Source organism: Aspergillus saccharolyticus (genome assembly GCF_003184585.1).
Source record: "Aspergillus saccharolyticus JOP 1030-1 unplaced genomic scaffold BP01scaffold_6, whole genome shotgun sequence".
In the NCBI taxonomy this organism is placed as follows: Eukaryota; Fungi; Ascomycota; class Eurotiomycetes; order Eurotiales; family Aspergillaceae; genus Aspergillus; species Aspergillus saccharolyticus.
The window spans coordinates 916129-939154 of NW_020290616.1; the positions used below are offsets into that span (position 1 = coordinate 916129).

Here is a 23026-nt window from a genome sequence, read left to right on the forward strand (position 1 = left end):
CACACGGATTAGCAATTCGGTAATGGGAAGTTGAGAAAGAGGACGAAATGGAGAAGCTAGGGTAAAGGAACTCGCGAAAGTACCCGAGGGATAAGGATAGTCGAGGGAGACTTTGGGGGGGAGGGAGGAATAGAGCCCGGATGGAAGGAGGGCGGTGGTGGGGGAAGTTCGGCAGCTGCCGTTAAGCCGGAGCTTCTTCTTCTTCTTGCACTCTGCACTGCACTTGACGGGACTTACCCAAGGTCACTCTTGATTATCTACGGGGCAGAACGGAGGTTGATCCCGGTCGGTTCTCTTGCAAAGAAGAATGGAAGACAGAAGAACAGGATGGTCAGGAAGGAATTGAAGAAGGAGAGGCCAGATGACGGACAGGGCAGACCAACAGCTCTTATCCCAGCAGGAAAAACCCTTTTGCCCTTCCCCGGGACCTGGTGACTGTGACTGTTCAGTCATTCATTTACCCCATTATTTTCCCTTTCCGCCCACCGTTGGATTGACCTCCCCCTGGTCATCGCCGAAGCCGGACTCTGGGCAACCTTCCCCGGAGAAAGAGGGAGAGGCAGATAGAGGGAGAACGACCCGCGGTGAGTCGTCGCATCATAAGCGCTTCATGGTCTCGGCAATACTACCATGATTTTCCACCTCTCTCTGACCTAAATTATCAACTGCCTGCTGCCTGCTTGAAAGGTGACAACAGGTGACTGACAACACGGATAGAACTGTCTGATTCGACCCTTGGCTGTGAGAGAACTGACTACACAGGGACTATTGAGAGACCGTTGCATTCCTCAATTGACCATGGTTGTACGTACGGTTAAGTTGTTGTCCTCTGCCGCCCAGCCGATCATAACCGCTGCTTTTTCCCGCGGTTACTCATCATCACACACTGAACTACAACTACAACTAAGTACGGAGAAATCTCCGCCCGGGCCATCAACCACCGAAATCGCTGCTTAGCCGGACTTGGCCTGCCGCTCCCCGGACTCGGGGCTGACTCATCACCCACCACCGCTCTCCGGACTCGGTACATTCAATTCCACACGTGCTCGGTTAGAAGCTACCCGGACAGGCTGTTAGTAACTATGATAAATTTTGTAGCGCGTGTATACCCACATCTGCCTCTGATTCCATTCTATTTTGTTGAAGATAGCATATCTATCCTATAGCTTGCGAGCGGAGGTTTGTCGGCCCTAATGAATGAGCCACGCTTTTAATGTTGAAGTTATCGATCCCTCCAATGCTCCTACGCCCATCATATCGGTGTATCATCATCCAGAACCATGAAAATCAACAAGATAATAGAGAAAAGTGAATCTATACAAGAACCCGTTGTCCCACACCTAAAGTGGGTCTATTGTCCGTACCGATGGACCGTCTAGAAAAGACCATCAATCTCCCCAGTCTCGGGATCAATATCCACATTCAAGTAGCCAGGGGCAGTGGGCAGCCCCGGAATGGTCTGAATGTCTGCCGCAAGAGCGTACCTAAGAGTAGTTCAGTTAGAGGCCCACTTGACAGCAAATAACAGAGGGGTACTTACAGATAGCCTCCACCAACCGCCAACCGAACGTCACGGATGGGGACGGTGAACCCAGTAGGGGCACCCTTGAGAGCAGGGTCGTGACTGAGCGAGTACTGCGTCTTCGCAATGCAGATAGGGAGATTGCCAAAGCCTTGGGCAGTGTAGGTGTCGACCTTCTTCTGGGCCAACTCGCTGAACTCGACCTTCTCCGCGCCGTACATAGCCTGGCCGATCCGCTCAATCCGCTCTTGGATGGTGCCGTCCAGGTCATACAACAGCTTGAAGTCCTTGGGCTTGGAGCTAGCCGCAAGCACACTCTTGGCCAGATCCACTGCACCGGCTCCGCCCTCGGCCCAGTGGTTAGCGGGGACCGCGTCCTCCGCGCCGGCCGCAATGGCCTCCTCGCGAATGACAGCAATCTCAGCCTCTGTGTCAGTCTCAAAGCGGTTGATTGCCACCACCACGGGCACACCATACTGGCGGGCATTCTCAATGTGCTTTTTCAAGTTAATGCAACCCTTGCGCAAGATATCGACGTTCTCAGTCCGGTACACTTCGGGGAGAGCAGCGCCAGGGGTGATCTCAGGACCGCCACCGTGCACCTTCAAGGCACGAACAGTAGCCACAATGACTACAGTATCGGGGGACAGACCGGAGGACCGGCACTTGATGTTGAAGAAGCGCTCACCGCCCATAGTGAAGTCAAAGCCGGCCTCAGTGACAACGAAGCCCGTGCGGGCATCATGATCCTCATCCGGCTCGGTACCCGCGAGCTTCAGGGCCAATTTGTCGGCAATGACAGAGCTGGCGCCAATACTGATGTTGGCGAAGGGACCAGCGTGAACCAGCACAGGGGTACCTTCCAAACTCTGCATCAAGTTGGGCTTGATTGCATCCTTCATGAGAGCCGCAAGAGCTCCACCGGCACCAATGTCGTCGCAAGTGACGGGGTCACCGTTCCGGGAGGTGGCAACGACCATGCGGCCCAGTCTCTCGCGCATGTCTTCAAGGCTATTGCTCAGAGCAAGAATTGCCATACACTCGCTGGCGACCGAGATATCAAATCCAGTCTCGCGCGTCAGACCGCGCTCAGTGGGTGCCTGCCCAATGGTGATTCCGCGTAGATGCCGGTCGTTGACATCGAGAACACGACGCCAAGTGATGGTCTCAGGATCGATGTCAAGGCGAGCAAATCGGCGGACTTCTTCCTCCGTCAGTTCGTCTGGGTTGGTCTTGGTAATACCCAACTTTTTGAGTCTTCGGTACATGATGGGCTGGAACTCGCGCTTGCCCTTCTTGACAGGGACCAAACGCTTGTAGAGGGCGCCATCCTTCTGGGTAGCCTCATGGAACATGCGGGTCTCGATGGCGGCCGCAAGAAGGTTGTTAGCGGCAGTGATAGCGTGGATGTCGCCAGTCAAGTGCAGGTTGAACTCGTCCATCGGGATAACCTGACTGTAACCTCCACCGGCAGCTCCACCCTTGATACCGAAGGTTGGGCCCTGACTGGGCTGTCGCACGTTGGCGAACACAATACGGTTCAGGTGAGCACCAAGTGCTTGGGACAGACCCAAGGTAGTAGTCGACTTGCCTTCACCGAGAGGAGTAGGGGTGATACCGCAGACCAGAATGTACCGGCCATTGCGGCGGTGGGATAGGCGGTCCAGAACAGAGAGACTGACCTTTGCCTTGGTATGGCCATATGGTTCGAGCTCGTGGGGAGCAATACCAATTTCCGAAGCGAGCTGGGTGATCTGTTTGGGATACTGCGCGCGGGAGATAGCAATATCAGAGGGCACGGGGCTGGCCAACTTGATGGGAAGAGGAGTGATGTGTCTATCCTTCTGCTTCTCGAAGTATGCCTTAGCCCCAGTCACCACATTCTCCAGCAGCATGGCCACCGTCATGGGGCCAACACCACCGGGAACGGGGGTGATCTGAGAGGCAACCTGGACGGCAGACTCGTAATCAACATCTCCTACAAGTCGCTGTCCAGACTTGCGAGTAGCATCGGCCTTGTAGTTGATACCAACATCAATGACGACAGCACCGGGCTTGAGCCACTCGCCCTTGACAAACTCGGTTTGACCAATGGCGGCAACAACAATGTCGGCACTCTTCACGATTCTAGCGATATCGGGGGTTTTCGAGTGGCACAGGGTGACGGTTGCATCAGCATTCTTCAGCAAGTAGCTGACGGGGCTTCCGACGATATCACTGCGACCAAGAACCACGGCTTCCTTACCAGCAGGGTCGACGCCGCTCTCCTGTAGGAGCTTCATGACCGCCTTAGGGGTGCAAGGAAGGAAAAGGGGCCGGCCACCTCGCTTAGCCAGCTCGCCAATATTGATCGCACCGAATCCATCAACATCCTTCTCGTCCGAAACAGCGGAAGTAATAGTGTGCTCAGACAAGTGCTTGGGGAGGGGCAGCTGGACCAGGATACCATGCACCGAAGGGTCATTGTTGGCTTTGGTGATCTCTTGCAAAACTTCAGGCTGTGTAACGGACTCGGGAAAATTGATGATTTTGCAGAGGATGTTTGTCTGGTAAGAAGATAAATTCCATTAGTATGATGATGTCTTTGGTTCCGCCATGGTAGAACATACCTCCTCAGCAGCCTTCAACTTCATGCGCACATAAGTGCCTGAAGGTATGCATTAGCGTCCGCAACATCCTCCACTAGATTAGTGTTCGAAGGCTTACTGGAATCCGATCGGTTGCCCACTACAAGAAATTCAAGTCGAGTCAGTACTGATTCGAATGGTCACAGTGCGGAGAAGGTAATGAGGGGTGATGACGCACCCTGGAAGATAACCAGACTAGGCTTGAATCTGGGGTTAGATTCCTGGATCTGGCGGATCTCAGTCTTCAATCCCTCGCGAATATTCTTGGCAATCTGGGTGCCATCGATCTTGGTAGCTGCCATGGCTGCTGGTCTGGTGCTCGAGAAGGGACGTCGGACAGAGGGTGTGGAGACGAGCCTCGGAAAACCTAGCACGCCGCGATGAGCAAACGAGGACGCACAGCGAAGATAAGATCTAGCCCCGCGTCCAGAGAAGAGTAATCGTGGGTAGAAGGAAGGTAAGGAGGCCCGGGGGTTGTGGTGAAGCTGATTCGGAAAAAGAGTATAAGAGCGCTCAGCGTTGACAGCACAGCGGGGTAAACTCGCCGAAGCCGAACGGGCGGGGGGGAACGGCATTGAATTGGGCTTGGGTTCGAGTCACAGCGCAGCTTTCCTCGGCCAGCTCAGATGCAGATAGGGAAAGGGGCGAAACCACCGATAATCCAGATGAATAATCGATTCAGGCAGTCAAAAACACAGTGCCTAAAAATGAAGGGTTGCAATGAAGCTGATGCTAAACATGCTAAACCGCCAGCAGAAGCAAAGCAAATGCCTGCCTACTCTAGATTGTTCTATTACCGGCCCAATTGACCCTCGAGTTTGTTGTTCCGATTGATCTCGGCTTCAGTCTTTCGGCCTGTTCTACCTTTGTTTCCCATGGAAAAGTTTCCCCGAAAAAAAAGCCGTTGGAGCCTCAGGCTGTGAGGCTGGAGGGACCATGACTGCAGCTTCTCTTTAGGCTTAGTGCGCGTAAATTAAACCAGGAGAGGCATGGTCTGCTTGATCACATGACTACAAAGACTAATCCTCTTTTGAAAGACTGCTCTCAGGGTTAGAGCATGCACGTGAGCAATAGTGAGCCATACCGGAATTACTCACTTCTCCGGTATGGTCACCACGTTACAGAACAGGCTCAATCAGGCAAGTCTTGGCGCGCGAGCCCGGACTGTGCGATGAAATTCAAACTAGTCCTGACGACGCCGACGAAAGGTGAGCCCGCCAGCACCCCGCAAGGATTTCCGCCTCATCACGCAGGTATTATACGACTTCCGGTCACAGACGCTATCAGCTGTGATCTATCGCTCTTTTCCTTTCCATCGCCTTTTCCCAGACTAATCGCGTGGTCGGCCCAAGATGAGGCCTATTTTGCTTGCGGGCCATGTGCGTTTGCCATCCTCCTCCCAGCTCGAAGACTCTTATCTGGCGCCTCTTGAAAACACTCAGAAAACATAACGATAGGGGGAACGGTAGTCGCTAACATTTTTCACCTGTACAGGAACGTGCCCTGACTCAGATCAAGTTCAACAGCGATGGCGATCTTCTGTTCTCCGTGTCGAAGGATAAAATTGTGTGCGCCTGGTGGTCGGCCAACGGCGAGAGACTCGGTACCTACAGCGGACACCAGGGTGCTATCTGGACGGTCGATGTGAGCCCCAACACGGTTCTCCTGGCGACGGGCTCGGCAGACAACACCGTGCGACTATGGAACGTCAAGACCGGCGAGTGCGTGAAGGTGTGGGATTTCCCCACGGCCGTGAAGCGGGTCGAGTTCAGCCCCGACGGAAGCAGACTTTTGGCCGTGACAGAGAAGCGTATGGGTTTCTTGGGTACCATTGCCGTCCTCGATATCAGCTACGGCGAAGACTTGTCGAGCCAGGCCGACGAGCCCAGCTTGCGGATCACCTGCACGGAGAGCAAGGCTACCGTTGCGGGCTGGAGTTATCTGGGCAAGTACATCATTGCTGGTCACGAAGACGGCAGCGTCAGCCAGTACGATGAGAAGGTGCGCATAACAAGACTGGGATTCCGGATAAAGGAACAAGGGCAATGATTGCTAACATGGGTATTGGAACCAGACCGGTGAGCAGCTGGAGAACGTCCAGGCCCACGAGTTCGACCACCAGATCAACGACATTCAATTCTCCCAAGACCGCACCCACTTCATCACCGCCTCCAAAGACAAGTCCGCCAAGGTAGGTCTTCTTTCACACTTGGACATTCCCCGTGACACGTGCAAGCTGGTTAACATGCCTTCTAGCTCATGTCCTCCCGTAACCTCGCCATTCTCAAGACCTACCCTGCCGACACTCCCTTGAACAGCGCCACGATTACGCCCAAGAAGGACTACGTTATTCTGGGTGGTGGTCAGGCCGCCATGGATGTCACCACGACCTCCGCTCGCCAGGGTAAATTCGAGGCTCGCTTCTACCACAAGGTCTTCGAGGACGAGATCGGCCGTGTCAGGGGTCACTTCGGTCCCCTCAACACCGTCGATGTCCACCCCGCCGGTACCGCCTACGCCTCCGGTGGTGAGGACGGTTACGTTCGTGTGCACCACTTCGACAAGCCTTACTTTGACTTCATGTACGAGGTCGAGCGGGAGCAGCTGCGGAAGTAGAGGAGGGCGATTTGACGTTCGGAATGCATTTTCTTTAAAATCAGTTACGCATCCTTTGTATGTGTCATGAGGCGAAGTTCATCTTTTCTTTCACAATACTCCCAAAAGTAGAAAGGCAAGACCGGGTACGGCGGTACGAGAAAGACCTCGAGGCGATTTCAGGGCATGAGTTCTATTTCATTTGTTCCATGATAAAGTCGGAGTTGGTACCATTTCCTATTTCTGGTCGCTTTGTGTGTCCTAATAAAAGAAACCTTATTTTGATTTACTGTTTGGACAGCTTGCGACTTCCTCTCCTCTTGCTCATAATTCTAGTTTGCTAGTTTGCTCATGAACATATCATTCGAATTCCGAGGTCAATTTGCTAGGCAACATATTCTATCTCGCCCGAAAAATGCATAAACCAGGAAAAAGTCAATATCCACCAACAAGGCTGAATCATGATTTTCTGTATGACTTCTTAAGGTCTTTGTTCTGAATGATGAATGAAAATGGACTCCGTCTTGAATACCGGGGCCAGCGCTCTTCTGACCAGCAGATAAACAAAGGAGAAAAGCGGGTGTGAAGAAAAAAACGAGTCATGAGATCTCATTGAATAAAAGTGCGTTAGACGTGACATCCGAGTAGAGAAGAGAAGAAGGTGCGAAATTGATGAGAGGCAACCCGAGACGATTGGAAGGTGAAGCGGAGGCTAAATAAGGAGAGAGAAGATGAAATTGTAGAAAATGGAAAACTTTCAAGCAAAACTTCCCCGGAAGAAAAAGTCGCGGGCTCACCCCCGAGTCAATTTACTTTTTCTTGGGGAACTTCTCTGCTCCGATATCTGAGCCTCGCAGCTTGACGTTGAGGACGCGCTCCATGGCACTGAGGACCTTCTGGTCGGGGGTAGCGGTACCGCGCTCGAAGTCCTGGATGACGGTGACAGTAGTGTTGCACTTGGTGGCGAGCTCCTTCTGAGTCATCTTGTAGCCCTCATCGTTACGGCGCTTCTTGATGGCATCGCCGACCTGAATGCCGACAGTCTTGGGCTTGACGATGTCGTCACTGCGGTCGACCTTGGTCAAGTGCTGTCCTTCAATGGCAGCGGAGCGTCCGGCCTAAAATCCACAGAGTCAGTCCGATTTGCCCCTCCTTTCAAATTTTAATCTGGATAGCGAATGACCGCCCAGTGACGCGGAAAAATAAGTGGTGGTTTACTTACAGCATTGCCAGTGGCGTACTTCTTCTCGGTTCCGATAACGAGACCCTGGCGCTGGGCGGCGTTCAAAGCACTCTTGCCCTTGACGACGGTCTCGCGGATGGCAGGGCCACCACGGTTCTTGCTTCCAATGCGCGTAACAGAGTCCCAGTCGCTCATTTTGAGAATGTGTGTGAGAAAGTTGGTGGGAGATGAGTTGTAAATGGATGGTGGGGAACGTGGTTTTGGTGAGGAGGAGCAGGTGGCGGTAGAGAAGGATCGCGTGAGATGTGCGTAAGGAGGGATGTTGGAGACCCGCTGAATTTATATCGCCGCCACGGAAGCTTCTCGAGCCCTTGCGATGGCGGAGTCAGAGGGGCGATGGGCGCTAATCCCAATTAGGATTAAGGGCTGCTGACATCATGGTCTTCTAAGGCTATCTAACTCCGTCGGGCCTCGAGGCAGTGTCGGCGTCTTTAAAAGGTAAACATGCTGTAGTTATTGCAGCGTGAGTCAATATGAGTCTTTCTCGCTTAGCTGGAGTTGCCTCTTGCTGTCTTCTTTCTGCTGACACGACTCATTACTGGCGTCGGTGGTTCTAATACAAAGCCACGATTTCACGGGGCGGATTGACATTTCCACTCATCGTGGAGGACGCTTGCAACGTGCATCAACTGGCTATATGATTAATTCGCCATGTTCGGTCCATATTGGGAACTGGAGGATGTGCGCCTCCTTCTATGTATACCTTATTGCTAGATGTGTTCGGGAGAAGCATGCCTTTACGGACCCATTCTGTTACTGATAATGACATGTTTTATGTCGGAGAAATATCCCTAGTTGCTCCTTGACACATATGCGCTTTGCCTACCTTCGGTAGTAGTTATCTGTGAAGATACTGAAGCTGTTTGGTTCTAAGTATTCGAGAGACCTATTAAAGCTGTCAGCTTCATATCCAGCTACCCCTCGCTCGGTTTTTGTTTGGTATATAAATGCCGTGCAAAGCCATCAGTCACCCGATCGAACCCAATAAAGCGAATTGCTGCTCCAAGAGATGGTTGAATCTTATATGCACCAGGTTGCTCATTATAGCTCGTCGCTGAATCATATCCACGCTAATTCTGAGTAGCATGAAAATCACCTGAATCATGATACTTGCTTATGCATACATATAATTACTAGTGTCTTGATGTGCAATCGTTATGAAGTAAGCAGACACATGATATTTTTGTAGAGTGAAAACTTGCGTTTAAACAGTTCAAACAAGGTAATTTCCAAGAATAGCACCTTTTTATGTGGCCAAGAAGAAAAGCGAGACATGCACCTTCTCCGAACTTACAGGTTGTCCTGAACCTTGGCAGATATCGACAAGAGCAGTGGTATCAGATGCGAATAGCACTGATTTTTAAGTGGAACCCTTTGATCTTGCCCCTTTCTGGCATCTAGCGACCAACTCTAAGTATGAACTAGATAGGGAATAATGGTGCCTGGAATGACAAGACAAGCTAACTTTGGCGGAGCCAATTTACTGTAAACAGTCACAGGCCTGAGGCCGCCCTCGGCTCTCTTTTCGAGTGGAAGGTAAAGAGACGGGAGGGGGCCTCAGGTACCAAATCTGAGTAAGGAGCGGGGACCAACTGGAGACCTGCGGCCCACGCCTCCCGTTATTCAGTCACTGGCACACTGCATTATCTATCCATCGTCTGTTGTTATTTGCCTCCCAGCTTCTCCATCCTGGCATCCATCTTTCTGTGCGCTCTTTTATTTCAGCATTTTTTCTTTCGTTTGAGCCAAATCATCTTTGTGACTTGATTCTTCCCGGTTCATATCCGTTGCTTTATCTTACTTGTCTTTGCTCCACACAGTTCGTCATGGCATCCCAAGGCGATCTGTTCTCGGCTGTGACCAACCGGTCGCTCCGCAACGTCCGATCAGTCAGTGGAATCTTCTCACCAACTTTGGGACCCCACGGTTGAATCCAGGCCGTTTCGATACTGAAGTGCTGATATCATGAACACTTGCAGGAGCTCGAATTCCTGGTAGACTCATCGGTCATTACTCGTGCACAACTCTCCTCAATCTTATCGCAACTTCCGAAAGAGAACGAGCGCAGTAGATCATCGGTGCCTCCTCAGCAACCACCCGTCCAGCAGCCAGTGGCACCGCTGCCCATTCGAACACAACCGTCTCCTGCCCCCTATGCTCCCCCCACCAACCAATTTGCCAATGCCTCGTTGAACGAAAAGGCGCCCTACCAAGCGCAGCCTCCCCCGCAGCCATACGCCAGCCCGGCCGTCCCGCCTCCTGCTTATCCCCAGGCCCCGCCCGTGCTGTCTATCGCTTCGGCTCTATATGCGTACACTCCAACGGATCCCGGCGATTTGGCTCTGCAGCCCCACGATCGTATCCAGGTCCTGGAACACATGAACGCCGATTGTAAGGACATCTGCATGCCAACTTAGCAGTGGCGACAATCCAATTGTGACTAACAAACTGTTACAGGGTGGCGTGGTCGTAACGAGCGCACCAACCTCGAGGGTATCTTCCCCCGCAGCTATGTCAATGTGGTTGACGAGAAAGCCGTCTCGTCTCCTCCCCCTACGAACTACGGAAACATGCCGCTTGAAGTGAGCCAGAGTGGCTCCACGCCTGACGGTGACCCTGCTAAGAAGGGCAAGTTCGAGGAACAGGGCAAGAAGTTCGGCAAGAAGCTGGGTAACGCTGGTAAGTAGTCTTCGGAAAAAGTAGCACTGCTACTGTCCTTCCAAATGCTACTCTATGTTCTCTGGTTGCTGACGAAATACTCTAGCTGTCTTCGGTGCCGGTGCAACCATCGGTTCGAACATCGTGAACAGCATTTTTTAAAGTGTTATTCGCGCAGTTGGCGACTTTGAGAAAGTATACGAAAACATTGGCGGATTATCCTCGTGTGACTTGTGTTCTTCAATTCAGTTTGCTCATGGAATTGGCGTTGGTGGTTGTTTTTTGAGTCATATTTCTAATTCTCTGTGAATCTCTTGATTCGCGATGCGAGTTAGTGAGTCCTGTTGGAATAGCACTTGACAGGTTCTCCGAAGCCGTAATTATGTGTGATCAAACCGAGGAATACCGAGAGCAGTGATCGTAGACCAGCTCTAATTGATGCTTTTCTCCGAAAGAACATCTGCCATTTTACCTCATTCGACTCGAAGAGTGCTAAGAAGGCTTAATATTCCGGGTTCGCCCTTGCATATAGCATGTTCAGAAATAAAAGCCAAGTTTGGAGGAAGGACCAAGTCGCAGACAAGGATGGCACGCTGAGACACCCTGACTCGCCCAGATTGGACCTGTCTGAAGAGGGGGGGCGGGGGTGGGGGAAAAGAAGCGTCTCCAGAGACAGAACTTATGGCCTATAGGCATTTAAGAGTAGCCGCCAGCTCGCCCGACCACCCTCGTTAGCGCTTCAGCTTCTCTCTATGGGGCTGTGAACATGGCGCCTACAAGGCTGAGACGGGTCCACATGTGCTCCCTCCATATCTCGAGTATTAGAAGCAAGAAGCGGCCGGTAGACCATTGAGAGTCTATGGTACAATGTTAAGCATCGTGGTGATTTGGTTTCAGCTTCTCCGCTCATGTCACGGGCATTAACTATATTTGCATTGCTGGCTATCGTACCCAGCGCCCTAGCCACGGGATGGGATGACTTCACCGATGATCTAGCGACAGACTTGGTAAGTGTGGACAAACCACGGAGAACATGCACATATATGCGCATGGTAGTAACAGTATCAAATGACACTAGGCACCCCTGATATCCCTCTTCGGAGATCGACTAAGCAAACAATACCTCTCCGAGTCAATCAACATTCTAGACAGTTTTATCTTCGCTGTCTCCCCCCTGGGTATTCTCACTGCCGTGATCTCCGTTATTCGGGTCTGCGGAAACGCATCCCTCAAAGCCTTTGTGGGCAGGGCCCAAGAAGGCCCTGGAGAAGCGGAAAACGAACTCCTTTCCTGCGTCTCGGAGAGCACTGCTGAGCTCTTTAACGCCGGCGGTGTATCTAGAGTCCTTGAACGCCCTCGACTTCTCGAGATCGTGGTGTGGGAGGAGATGGATCCAAGGACGCAGCAGCGCGCCTGCAGGATCGGGACCCTGCATGAAGCGCTCCGAACCGGTGCCTGGGTCGCCGGGAAAGGCCGTCGGATCCTGGATGAGAAAGAATCTCTTACTGAGCTGGACATCCCAAATCTGTCTCTCAACAAGGGCATTGCACGGAGAAGCCAGGGCTGGTTCTACGCTGCCGCCGCCCTGGGATTTGCATTGCAAGTGGGTAAGCATATTAGCCTTCACTTTCGCTGATCAAACGCTTTGATGCAAAGAGAACAAGTAGTATTCTGACAACAGATACTAGGCGTGCTCGTCTACTCCGCTATCACAGTCTTTTGGTTTCCAGACCAGTTTAAAAAAGATGGGAATCGGGTCGTCAGCTATGCTTTCCCACTATTCTTCATGGGATCTATTTTACTCAGCATCGGGATGTTCTTTTGCGCTTTCATCATCGAGCGCTCCTCCAGCAAATGCTACATTCGTCCTACGGTACCGAGCAAGATATACTGGCTTCAGCCGGGAGATCAAGGTGTTGGGGATCAGGTGTTTGGCGCTTTCCTGGCTGTCAACGAAGGGCCAGGTGCGGATGCTACCAAAGACCTCATGTACATCAAATCAGTCCGAAGCACCCAGAACCCCGGGAAGGAACCATTGTTGATGTCCACGGTGGTCATGACGGTAGTCGGGTTTGTGACTCAATTTGTTGGCTTTCGCGGACTACATTCTTCGGTCATCCTCGCACAGGTGGGATCGACCTTTTTGATGTCAGTCGTGAGGGCCTCCCTCAGGACAAAAAGGACCGGTCCAGAGGAAAATCGGTTCTCCGACCACAATAGACACCTTGTCTCCCACAGAAAGCAAGAGCTGGATTGCTTCACATTTTATCTCAAGAGTCTTCAGGTCTTTGAGTTGGTGGCTAATCCAGCTCCTGCGTCGCAGTCACGGTCTTCTTCATCCCAGCTACCGGGTACATGCTCAACACAAAGTCAACGACAAACCACTGGTGCATGTATCAGCGCGATACAGACGAGGGCGCAGTTAGCCCATCTCACGTCTCGAGCGAGGCATGAAAGTCTGGATTGGGATGATCTTCCCATTAGAGAAGTAGCGCGCAGCTTGGCAAAGACGATCACGGAGACAATGAACTTGCTTTCAGACTGGAAGCACATCAACAAGGACGTCCATAACTTTGACTTCCTGGTTCAGGGCCAAACTCTCAACAGCAATTCTCATATTTCGGACTACGAAGCATACCCTGTCAAGCTCGAACGATCGCAGGACACCTTGCGATGGCAGGTTGATGTGACAGTCCTCGAAGCCGTAGTCGGTCTGTGGACATGGTCACTTATCAAAGCTGATGACAAATGGCTTCGAACCGGGCTCGTCCGTGCCGTAGGGCTGAACGAGTCGGAAGCTTCGAAGGAAGAAACAGACTTAATGTTCCACAAATGGATTCACCGTCAGACCGAAGCACATATGGTTCCTTCGAAAACCATCGCCTTTCAAAACCGGTCGTTCGGATTCCCTCAAGGCGGGAATTCTACCAGCCATGGTGTACTCGTTGTGCAAACAGAGAACAAAGTGGAGACGATGGTCGCCCAGGACTTATATATACGGTTTCTACAAAGTGTATTATTCGATAAAGTCGCGGACTTTGGAGGCAAGGTGGAGATTCGCGAAGGGTCCCAGAACAAATTCAACACATTCAGTGATCGCTTGGATCTTCTCGTGACGTGCTTCACACAGGAGAAGCTGGGATCCAGGGAGGACGCATTACTATGCATTGTTCCGACTCTCAGGCCTTTGCTGCCAAGGTTTGCTGCAGACACAAGCAGTGTCAGAATGCAGATTGAACAGCTGATAGCCGGCGCAGATTGGGAAGGGGCTTTCGCTGTTGCTCGGTGGCTGTGCGAGCGTTGCGAAGGAGAGGAGTTTGAGCGCAGCGTGTTCGAGCTCGGCTACCTCTGCCAACGGGCCATGGGCCGCAGTGACGCTGTAGTTCGACAGGCGGGATGTGATAGAGTACGATCACTTCTACAGTTTGACGTTCGGGCTAAGTTCTACGAAGGGCTCCGGCGGCGCTCGGGTTGGATGGACTCCGCGGATCACCAAGCATGGTGGGCACGATTCTCGCGTCAACTTGGCTGGATCGCGTGGCACATACTCAAGAATAAAGCTCCCAACCACTCGGCTATCCCTTCTTTAGAGGCACTAGGCGCGACCAAGGTCCTTTACCTTCCGGCAGATCCTCGGGAAAGCACTGCGCATACTGCGCGGAACGGTGCTCAGCAGCACCGACTGTCCTTGACTGCTGGGTCTCCAATATCAATAGCAAGTCAAGACCTTATCTGTCCGACAGGTTTCGGAAAAGATGAGCAGGAGCTGGCTCAAGAAACCATATTAGGATGGCTTACACACGGCATGGACATCAATTTCGAGAGACAAGTGCCAGGCGAGGAAGACAGATTGTGCCTCAGGTGGGCAATTCAACATTCACAGACTGCTCTAGCGCATTGGATTCTAGTAAAATGGTCTGAGGTCGGCCAAGAGTATGGGGCTTTGATGCAGAAGGCCTTCGTGTTTGCAGCAGAGTGCAATGCAGACTTTGCGATTCAAACGTTGATCCGGCACGGAGCTGACATCAATACTCGGGAGTTTGAAGGGTACTCACCACTTATAGAACTTGTTGGTTCCGCCAGCATAGAAGCCACCCGGTCACTGCTTCTCAACGGGGCAGACGCAAATTTAAGCTCAAAGTCAAACAAAATGACCCCATTGTCGATGGCGGTTATCCGGGGCGAAGAGCAGCTGGCTCAATTACTTCTCGATTATGGGGCGGATCCTGATACTAAGGATGACTTGGGATTCAGTGCCTTGCACACGGCTGTGCGCCACAACCAAGTGATCATCACGAAGTTGCTTTTGAGACGAGGGCAAGGGGATATTGAGACCGTTTGTGCGGACGGCAGGACACCTTTGATCTATGCGGTGGCAGATGATCATGAAGAGATGGTCCAGTTGCTGCTGAGCCATGGAGCCAATGTCAATGCGCAGGATGATTCTGGCTGTACTCCATTAATCACAGCGGTCTGGTACCACGCAGGCGAAGCAGTCATTCGTCTGCTACTTGACAAGAAGCCAGACCTGTTCCGGACGGACGACAATGGCATGACGGTATTTGACCATGCCCAAAGTAAAGGCCGCTTGGATCTGTTAGCATTGCTGGAGCAAGGCACAGAGAAAGGCGAAGACAATAGAAAGTAACTGCCGTTGAGGATTTTAAGCAACATTAGTAGGTAGAAATGGGTGGCTGAGTCAGTACTAATTGATGGGTGTGTATTTGTGCGGGGTTTTTGTATACCCCCCCCGCCGTATAGCATCCTCCCATCTTCAACCATCCACCACGTTTTGGAACGTCGTTTGTGCTTAAGCCGTCAATACGAGACCTATCCTCTTCAGCTTCAGCATCGGAACATGCAGTGGAGTTGAGTTTCCCTCGAAGCGCCCAAGCATCCGCCAATGACAGGGGCAAGGTCTCTGTGCCACACCAAATTCAACCACACGCATTGTCGGATACGTCCTCTAAGCGCCGAGAAGATCACCATGCAGTAGTGCTGCTTGGTCCGGCCTCAAGGGCCGCGTCTCAAGCTCCCTTCCCATTCATATGATCTCTGGAGCGAAAAATTACTTAAAAAGATGGCATTGCCTTTTCTCCTCGGGCCGATCTCTCATACTGCGACTTCCCTATTCTCTTCAAATGCCCTAACGACTTCTGTTTCTCTGGAAGAGCAGAGCAGCTTATTTGACCGAACCAGCGCCGCAGCTGAGAATATAACACTGGGACTTCGCCTATTTACCCCGCTCATCGCCAATCGCCAGAGCTGTTATTGCCCCCAAACGCAGAGTTGCATTGGTAAGTCGAGCGCGTTCTCTTCCGAGGTTCGCAGTCTGACCCTTCTATCAACTAAACCGTGCTAAGAATTGCTGTGTAGATACCCTGCAGTTTTAAGTCGTATAAACAATAATCATGTCTGAACAATTTGCATATCGGCCCCCGCCGAGCCAGGGCTCGTTCGCTTGTACGTCTGTCCTATAGTACTTGATCTTTCCGAGCACGGCGCCGACTAATCCACCACCGTCACATACAAAGATCCCTCTAACGCGCCCAGTATGTCACCACTTCTAACACAAGAAAGAGGTCTTCTAATGCATTCTGAGCAGCCTACGCGCCCCCTCAGGCTTCCCCGAGCTTTCCGCCTCCCAATCTCACTTTTCCGCCGCCACCTCAGCAGCCGGCGCATTCACATGGCGAGAACAAGCCCCCTACACCACCTATGAACGAGAAAGCGACATATGCTACCGAAAATACCGGCTCGTTTGGTGCCAACACAGCCATTCGAAGCTCCTCAGATAGACCTCCGTCAGGCACAACGCTTACGAGAGCCCACACGGACATGTCCCTCGGCAGCAAGTCGGGTCCTTTGGCTTCTGCTAACTTTATCGGCGCATCGTCCACTGACATCGACGACGTGGGGACCTTCAATGGTGGCAGCTACAGGATCAGTCATCGGGACACCAACAGTCTCCTGACCATCCAATTAGCTATGGGGTGTCCGCTGCAGGCCAGACCTGGTCTGTCTATCTGACCCCCGTTCATGAATGACATATCCAAGTCGGATCGATACTAACACACTAGCCCTACCGTTCAGGTATCATGATCGCTATGTCGCCTACAATCTCTCTGAGGGGCTCGCTCTCCTTCGGGTGGATGAAAGCCCTCGCAGGCGGCCAGATCGCACGCTCGACTTACACCGGGCCTGGAGAGCTCCTGCTCGCTCCCTCCGTCCTGGGCGACATCACCGCTATCCGAATCGACGGACAACAAGAATGGACTGTGGGACGAGATGCCTTCCTCGCTGCGACCAGTGGCGTCAAAACAGAGTACAAGACCCAGGGCATCATGAAGGGCGTGTTCTCCGGCGAGGGGTTCTTTGTCTACAGGATATTCGGCGCCGGGATTCTCTGGATGCAGAGCTTCGGCGCCATCGTTAAGAAAGAGGTAGGCAATTGGGTCCCTTCACCCTTCTCTCCTTCTCCCAGCCAGCGACTCTCTGCCCACCCCCCCGGTCGACATCTCTAACACTCGAAATCCGTTACAGCTCGCCGAGGACGAAATCTACTTCGTGAACAACGGACACCTGGTGGCGTGGAACTGCAAATACAAAATCGAGCGCGTCGCCTCCGGCGGCATCATCTCCAACTGGAGTGCCGGAGAGGGTCTGGCCTGTCGGTTTACCGGCCCTGGCACGGTGTACATGCAGACCCGTAATGTGTCTTCCTTCCTTGCGCATATCAACGGTGGGAAGTCCAGCACCTGAAGTAGTAGGCATGCATTCGGGAAAGCTCCTGGTCAAACATCCTTTTTTTTTTTTTTTTTTTTTTTTTTTTTTTTTTTTTTTTGAGATATATCTTGGTTCCCCGCTAGTTCCGTGTCTTTTGTATCTTAACTTAATCGTTGTATACCTCGTGACGCCTTCGTTTTGCACATTTGATTGTGAATCGACTTCTGTCTTATATGTTTGTGTTTGAAGCGAGACCAGATTGTTTGGATTTGTTTCGTACTGCGAGATGCGCATTTGTTTATATTAGCATTTGTACTTAGTATTTTTCTTGTATAAAGAAATCGACCAACCGAGTAGCAACTGGCCTGTCTTAGTATTGGAGGATCAATGCAATCTTTGCTCTACAGATTATAGGTCATTCCAGTCCATTCTCCATTCAACTATCATGCCATGCTAGAAGAAACCGTCCTCCCTCATTCTCCCAAATCTCCTTTACTGTTTCTCCACAAAACCCCCAGCACGCTCAAACAGCGAAAACCCACCGCCAGACCAGTCAAGAGACATATAGTCATTCCGCATAACTTCCCATTATCCACATGGAGACATAATGCTTTTCACGAACAAACGGGGATGCATAATCCAAAAGGAGAAAGAGAATGAATAAGGAAGTTCTTTGTATACGAGAGAGAAGTTAGAAAAGGGTGGGGGTGTGGGAATATGAAATCATAACCATGTCCGTCACGAGGTAGAGAGAGGAGGCAAAGAGAAGGAGATAGAGGGATGAATAGAGAAGAAAGAGCATGGGAAACATGCCACACAAAAGACTCATTGATTCCATGATAGAGGCCAAACGCCTCATTCTGCCTTGCTTTTCCCCCACCTTGTTTCCCAGTCCCTGCTGTCTCTGCGCCTCTCAGGAGTGTAGAAAAAAGAGATAAGATCCCCCCAAAGCTCAAACCATTTAACCCTGTCTCTTTCTGCGGCCAACCTGTCCACGGAAACCAGTCTTGATGGCGGCGACGGAACGACGAGAACCGCAAGAGTTACAGGTAACGAAGTATAGACGGTTCTCACCCTTGTTGAGCTCGGTGTCGGGACTGCGGCAGGTCTTGCAAGTGACATACTCGACTGTTAAGGTGTAAGTAGGCAGACTTAGTGCGCGAGACAGAACCGGAGGAATGGGGTAATCATACCAATATATCTTCTCAAGACGTTCTCAATTTGCTTCTGCTGGAAACGACCCTTGATGACCAGACGGCGGGAACCGTCCACACTACCGCTGGTACCCAATTCGGCGAACAGGAATTGCATGACGTGGTCGTCGGAACGCTTCATGCGCTTGCAGATATCGGCAATGTTGGCGAAAATGGTACGACGGTTACCTTCACGCAGACACTGGGGCGGGGGGATCTTGTAGGACTTGGTGCCGCTGGACAGCAGGTCGGGGTGGTGGCTCTGAATGAGGGAGAAGAATCGGGAGACAAGCAGCGAGTAGGGGATGGCTTGCGTCGCGTCGTGGGCCCAGATGCCCGTACCGGCCTCGTGGTCGCCCTCGGGGACCTCCTCCTCCTTGTCCTCGCCAGCACCGGCGGCGGTCGAGACACCAGCCTCAGCCAGCTTAGCCTCGAAATCGTCGGTGTCGACCTTCTTGGTGGTCTTCTTCTTCTTCTTCTTCTTCAGAGCGGTGGGGTCGAACTCGCCATCCGCGGCAGGAGAGGCCTCATCGCCTTCGCCGGCTTCCGTGTCCTTGGGCTTCTTGGTCTTCTTCTTCTTCGACAAGCCCTTGAAAAGCTCGGTGACTTCGTCGACAGCCTTGTCTATTTTCATGAGAGGGAAAAAAAGGTGAGCTTTGAGCGTGTCGGGTAGATTTTTCGGGATAAGATGGAGCAACTCATCCCAGGTATAGGAGACTGAAACATACCCTCACCAGCCTCAACAGGCTTCTCGACCTGGGGGGTCTCTGTGACTTCGCCGTTGGTATCCATGATGACGTCTCCTTCACTGAATGCGACGGACTTGCGTTGCTTGGGTTCGACCTGCTAGTCGGGAAACGAGACAGCCCAACAGGTTAGCGGGGCACCGAAATTATAGTAACCCAACAAAGAGAAAAGCCCTGACAGCAAAGGTCTCAGGAAAAGTACCGCTCGTTGAGTAGCAGCACCACGTGACCGACAGGAGAAGGGAAAAGAGGGATGCTTGAGGCGGGCAAGACGAGGTGATTTGGGGAGAACAGCGGGTATGAAATGGATGAAGAAAATGTGGGAGGGCGATCGGTAAAGGGAAAACGGGCTTTGTGACGTACAGTGTCCGCCATATTGGCTCGGCGCTTATGATATTCGATGTTGACTCAGTCCACACGGGGCAGAACAAGAACCGTCCGAGAATCAGAATTGAGGGATGGAAAGGATACTTTTCGTAGAATGATGAGGTCGATCTTCTTGGAAACTCCGTTAGATGTTGCTGGTTTGGGAGGTGATCTGATGGCGATTCTGTTATCGCGGGTTACATCACGTGACTTTCCACAGTGACTCAGGGCTGTATTTACATTACCGTACTGTCAGTGAGCCTCTCAGGCCACACAAGAATGCACATGACTGACGCCTCGTTGCCTTTGTGCCTTTCTGCCTTGCTGCCTCAGTTCCCTGACATGATTACATCAGACCATCCCGAAGCCGATTCGTCACTGACCCAGGACTACCGTCGCCGAGCTTCAAGCCCCATCCGTCTCTATCCTTCGAATCCCTACTACATTCGACCAAGTGGCTCATGCTGAACTCGTTGCTCAAGCGGTAGGCAGGCCACTGCTTGATTTTGATTTTTCTCGGATTGGCAAGAGTTTTCACTTCGTGAACCGAAAAATAACCTATCACATCCGACGATTCCACCATTACAGACTCCCACTCCGTCCCCGCACCCTTCCTCAATACCTACGCAAACCAGCTACTATATACATTTCAACCCATCCAATAAAACACCCCAGATCCTTGCCAGAATGTCTGCCTCGCCCTCGGCCTCGAACCCCTCCCTCACCACCTCCGCTTACATGGTCTCTTCCCGCGACCGTTCCTACTCCTCCGCCTCAGACGACGACATTGCCTCGCTCCCCTCCGAGTCCACCTCTGGCTCCGACCTCGACACCCTCTCAGATTACTCCGACGCGGAAGAAGAATGGCGCGAAAGTCTCGAGCAGTTGGAGATGCTTCTCACAATGGTGTTTGTGCCGTTCGTGGGAAAATATTTGGGCCGGAAATGCGCGTATTGGAGTATGTTACCCTTCCTTTTTGCTGTTGCCTATTGCCGATTAGAATGTGGTTCTGACATCCGATTCAATTGCAGGTTGGACGAGATTCATGGAGTGGAAGTACCCTGTTGAGGTGGTCGTAAGCAACAAGGCCGCCTTCAAGGGAGCCGGCGCTGTAGGGGCGCTCTCCCCTCTATGAGCGGAGTTGCGCAAGATAGAAGGTGTTTATATGTTGAATATAGGGATATTTTTGCGCTGATTTCGGTGGTGAGTTCATTGCAGCATCCTACTAGTTCTGGCGTCCGGTGAGCTCGGTAATGGTACCAAGATGTACCGTTCTCGTGGAGCTGCCCTGCAGGAACACAGAGGAAGCTGGAGACGGAGGGGTGCTGAATTTGAACTGACCATTCGATGTCTTCTGCCCCGATTTCAAGTCAATAGGACTGTCTCTCTTGGGACATTCGTCTAGTTCATTTTTGTGTCGATTTCATAGCATAGCATTGTTGTTCTTAGAAGAAGTATACCCATATATCAGCCACGAGGCTTATCCAAGTTCGAGCTTCCATCTAGGGTTTTGCCTGGGTGATTACAGATAGGGAGAGTTCGACCAAGTCTAAGAAGATGATTTGCCAATTCGCAAATAGAAGAGAAGTTGAAGAGAAGCTCTACCAAAATTTTAGGGCGAGGAGTCCACCCGCCTCGAAACAGCAAGCTCGACATTCTCCCTCGCCAATTGCTTTCTTTTCTCCTTATCCTCCATACTTCCTAGTTTGACTCCTATCTGCGCCAGCGCAGGCTTCGTATAAAAGCACGGGTCACTATATCCAGGCGTGAGGAAGCGCTCCAGCGGTCTCTCGTGGCGTATGCTGCCTTGGCCCAGAGATCCCATATTCTCGAAAAGTTTCAGTGAAATAGGAACTTGGTCGTGATTGTCAGGGCCAGCAGCGGGCTGAGCAGTTGATGGTTGCTTGGCAGAAGAAGCATAGGGACCTTGAGCTTGGGCGAGCTGCTGCTCCGTGTCTAGTTTCGTCTCATGGTTGGCTAAAAGAGGAAGCTCGCAGAGAGAGGAACCGAGCTGGGAGTGATAGGCATGAATACGCTCTTCCGCAATCAAAGTGTCGATCCATGATGGGACGGTAGGCTCGGAAAGAGCTTGCTGGAATGAACATGTCAGCGGTGCTGGCAGGTTTCAGTCATTATTGTTCAGTTTGGTCATAGAAATGGAGGAAAGAGGGCTTACAAACCCGTTCGCTTTGTTCTTCGTGAATAGAAAGGTTGCTCTCTGTCAATGACGCCGAAAACGCTGTTGAGGCTGGCGCAGCCGATACTCGAGTGGAAGGAAGGTCTTGGAAGTCATTGTTGGACATTTTCCTTTGGTGGCTGGCGTTCTTTCCTCGACTGCCTATCGCTAGCTGGACCTCTTTATATCTCACCGCACCAAAGGCACGTCAGTAAAATATGTCCTCCTACCCCCCCTTGACTTCCGCTAAGTCAATTGAGCTAAGCCAGGCACTCGCTTTATTCCCATCTCAATCCATACGTGGCCCCTGACAAATTTCAACCCCCTACGGCCGGGAAACTCGACACAGCAGCGTGCAGCAAGCCAATAAAACATGTTGATTGAATGCAACAAGTGGCTGATGACACGACTTAGCTTTTACGATTCGAAGGAAGTCGAGGTAAGGTGATATCGTACGACTCCTTCCCTTGTTGGTTTAAGCTCATCCACGTCAGCAACATCTGGACCCAAGCATCGCAGCGCAACGAAAATATAAGGTGTATTCGTACTTTCATGTCACGCCTCCACCGGCGTCTAACACAGACGTAGAACGAAATGCACAGCCCCTGCTGCGAATAGGGTCAGTTCGCCCAAGCCTACATTGCCCTGTGCTAACACAATGTCATGAAGAACAATGGCTCTCAAGCCCCCTACATGCACAGACAAACAACCTAGCATTTCGCTACTTGTTCTTTCTCTCCGCGGAGATATTCATGGCGAACCAGAAAGTAGCCATAAGTCACGCCGCAAGCTGAATGTCCACTACCTTTTCCTTTTCGTGTTTGGCTGAACTAGACAATGATAGTTGAGCACCAAATCTGCACGTATGTCTTGGCATGTGATCCCTCTCAAACTTACGAGAAGCGTTAGACAGCTAGAACGGACCTATCAGAGACTTAGGTCATATACTTCATGGATAGGAAACACTGCATGCAGTGAAGATGGACATGCAAGCCGGAAGGATCTCGCCCCGAGTCCGGCCCAGGTACTCGGGTCCGGATCGGCAGCGAATTTACTTCTCCTGTCGCTGCCGACATTAACAGTTGGGCACATTGTCTGCATGCTTACACTGGCCTGACCTACGAGTCTGGCGGTGACTAAGACCCGTCATCCAGGTCTTCAGATGCGAAGACGC

General features: G+C 51.7%; 9 protein-coding genes across 9 annotated transcripts; 5 read left to right on the forward strand and 4 right to left on the reverse strand.

Annotated features, from left to right (window-relative positions):
• Positions 1-1111: 1111 nt before the first annotated feature.
• On the reverse strand, positions 1112-4682 carry BP01DRAFT_354424 (C-1-tetrahydrofolate synthase). Its single transcript, XM_025574417.1, has 5 exons — positions 4328-4682; positions 4229-4249; positions 4132-4169; positions 1541-4068; positions 1112-1484 (listed from the first exon to the last, which is right to left on the reverse strand). The coding sequence occupies exons 1-5, from the start codon at positions 4449-4451 to the stop codon at positions 1376-1378; spliced, it is 2820 nt and encodes a 939-aa protein (XP_025433883.1). The 5' UTR covers positions 4452-4682; the 3' UTR covers positions 1112-1375.
• A 666-nt stretch (positions 4683-5348) lies between these two features.
• Positions 5349-7108, forward strand: tif34 (translation initiation factor eIF3 subunit i). The gene is made up of 4 exons (XM_025574418.1): positions 5349-5528; positions 5644-6150; positions 6224-6340; positions 6406-7108. The coding sequence occupies exons 1-4, from the start codon at positions 5502-5504 to the stop codon at positions 6763-6765; spliced, it is 1011 nt and encodes a 336-aa protein (XP_025433884.1). The 5' UTR covers positions 5349-5501; the 3' UTR covers positions 6766-7108.
• Positions 7109-7553: 445 nt separating this feature from the next.
• mbf1 (multiprotein-bridging factor 1) lies at positions 7554-8122 on the reverse strand (the record flags this gene model as incomplete). Its single annotated transcript, XM_025576287.1, has 2 exons — positions 7554-7862; positions 7967-8122. The coding sequence occupies 2 exons, from the start codon at positions 8120-8122 to the stop codon at positions 7554-7556; spliced, it is 465 nt and encodes a 154-aa protein (XP_025433885.1).
• A 1631-nt stretch (positions 8123-9753) lies between these two features.
• Positions 9754-11092, forward strand: BP01DRAFT_335555 (SH3 domain-containing protein). Its single transcript, XM_025573204.1, has 4 exons — positions 9754-9876; positions 9967-10378; positions 10445-10666; positions 10752-11092. Exons 1-4 carry the CDS (start codon positions 9814-9816, stop codon positions 10805-10807), a joined length of 753 nt encoding a protein of 250 aa, XP_025433886.1. The 5' UTR covers positions 9754-9813; the 3' UTR covers positions 10808-11092.
• Positions 11093-15636: 4544 nt separating this feature from the next.
• BP01DRAFT_200099 (uncharacterized protein) lies at positions 15637-16241 on the forward strand. Its single transcript, XM_025571023.1, has 3 exons — positions 15637-15968; positions 16022-16108; positions 16180-16241. Exons 1-2 carry the CDS (start codon positions 15726-15728, stop codon positions 16052-16054), a joined length of 276 nt encoding a protein of 91 aa, XP_025433887.1. The 5' UTR covers positions 15637-15725; the 3' UTR covers positions 16055-16108; positions 16180-16241.
• BP01DRAFT_389794 (AIM24 family protein) lies at positions 15696-17445 on the forward strand. The gene is made up of 6 exons (XM_025577946.1): positions 15696-15942; positions 16022-16108; positions 16180-16197; positions 16251-16661; positions 16739-17088; positions 17189-17445. The coding sequence occupies exons 2-6, from the start codon at positions 16057-16059 to the stop codon at positions 17405-17407; spliced, it is 1050 nt and encodes a 349-aa protein (XP_025433888.1). The 5' UTR covers positions 15696-15942; positions 16022-16056; the 3' UTR covers positions 17408-17445.
• Positions 17446-18332: 887 nt separating this feature from the next.
• BP01DRAFT_372073 (translation initiation factor eIF2 subunit beta) lies at positions 18333-19685 on the reverse strand (the record flags this gene model as incomplete). Its single annotated transcript, XM_025576713.1, has 4 exons — positions 18333-18499; positions 18565-19188; positions 19293-19410; positions 19674-19685. 4 exons carry the CDS (start codon positions 19683-19685, stop codon positions 18333-18335), a joined length of 921 nt encoding a protein of 306 aa, XP_025433889.1.
• Positions 19686-20103: 418 nt separating this feature from the next.
• BP01DRAFT_354432 (uncharacterized protein) lies at positions 20104-21165 on the forward strand. Its single transcript, XM_025574419.1, has 2 exons — positions 20104-20634; positions 20708-21165. The coding sequence occupies exons 1-2, from the start codon at positions 20364-20366 to the stop codon at positions 20809-20811; spliced, it is 375 nt and encodes a 124-aa protein (XP_025433890.1). The 5' UTR covers positions 20104-20363; the 3' UTR covers positions 20812-21165.
• Positions 21166-21288: 123 nt separating this feature from the next.
• Positions 21289-21979, reverse strand: BP01DRAFT_421593 (uncharacterized protein; the record flags this gene model as incomplete). Its single annotated transcript, XM_025579522.1, has 2 exons — positions 21289-21791; positions 21853-21979. The coding sequence occupies 2 exons, from the start codon at positions 21977-21979 to the stop codon at positions 21289-21291; spliced, it is 630 nt and encodes a 209-aa protein (XP_025433891.1).
• Between the last annotated feature and the right edge of the window lie 1047 nt (positions 21980-23026).

Coding starts and splice junctions, on each gene's coding strand:
- BP01DRAFT_200099 (XM_025571023.1), top strand. CDS start 15,726: ATGGCATTGCCTTTTCTCCTCGGGCCGATCTCTCATACTGCGACTTCC. Junction 15,969..16,021: donor CGAGCGCGTTCTCTTCCGAG/GTTCGCAGTCTG, acceptor ATTGCTGTGTAG/ATACCCTGCAGTTTTAAGTC.
- tif34 (XM_025574418.1), top strand. CDS start 5,502: ATGAGGCCTATTTTGCTTGCGGGCCAT. Junction 6,151..6,223: donor TCAGCCAGTACGATGAGAAG/GTGCGCATAACA, acceptor TATTGGAACCAG/ACCGGTGAGCAGCTGGAGAA. Junction 6,341..6,405: donor CCAAAGACAAGTCCGCCAAG/GTAGGTCTTCTT, acceptor CATGCCTTCTAG/CTCATGTCCTCCCGTAACCT.
- BP01DRAFT_335555 (XM_025573204.1), top strand. CDS start 9,814: ATGGCATCCCAAGGCGATCTGTTCTCGGCTGTGACCAACCGGTCGCTC. Junction 10,379..10,444: donor GGAACACATGAACGCCGATT/GTAAGGACATCT, acceptor AAACTGTTACAG/GGTGGCGTGGTCGTAACGAG. Junction 10,667..10,751: donor CAAGAAGCTGGGTAACGCTG/GTAAGTAGTCTT, acceptor GAAATACTCTAG/CTGTCTTCGGTGCCGGTGCA.
- BP01DRAFT_354432 (XM_025574419.1), top strand. CDS start 20,364: ATGTCTGCCTCGCCCTCGGCCTCGAACCCCTCCCTCACCACCTCCGCT. Junction 20,635..20,707: donor CCGGAAATGCGCGTATTGGA/GTATGTTACCCT, acceptor ATTCAATTGCAG/GTTGGACGAGATTCATGGAG.
- BP01DRAFT_389794 (XM_025577946.1), top strand. CDS start 16,057: ATGTCTGAACAATTTGCATATCGGCCCCCGCCGAGCCAGGGCTCGTTC. Junction 16,662..16,738: donor TCCGCTGCAGGCCAGACCTG/GTCTGTCTATCT, acceptor CCTACCGTTCAG/GTATCATGATCGCTATGTCG. Junction 17,089..17,188: donor GCGCCATCGTTAAGAAAGAG/GTAGGCAATTGG, acceptor AATCCGTTACAG/CTCGCCGAGGACGAAATCTA.
- BP01DRAFT_354424 (XM_025574417.1), bottom strand. CDS start 4,451: ATGGCAGCTACCAAGATCGATGGCACCCAGATTGCCAAGAATATTCGC. Junction 4,170..4,228: donor GGGCAACCGATCGGATTCCA/GTAAGCCTTCGA, acceptor GCATACCTTCAG/GCACTTATGTGCGCATGAAG. Junction 1,485..1,540: donor GCGGTTGGTGGAGGCTATCT/GTAAGTACCCCT, acceptor AACTACTCTTAG/GTACGCTCTTGCGGCAGACA.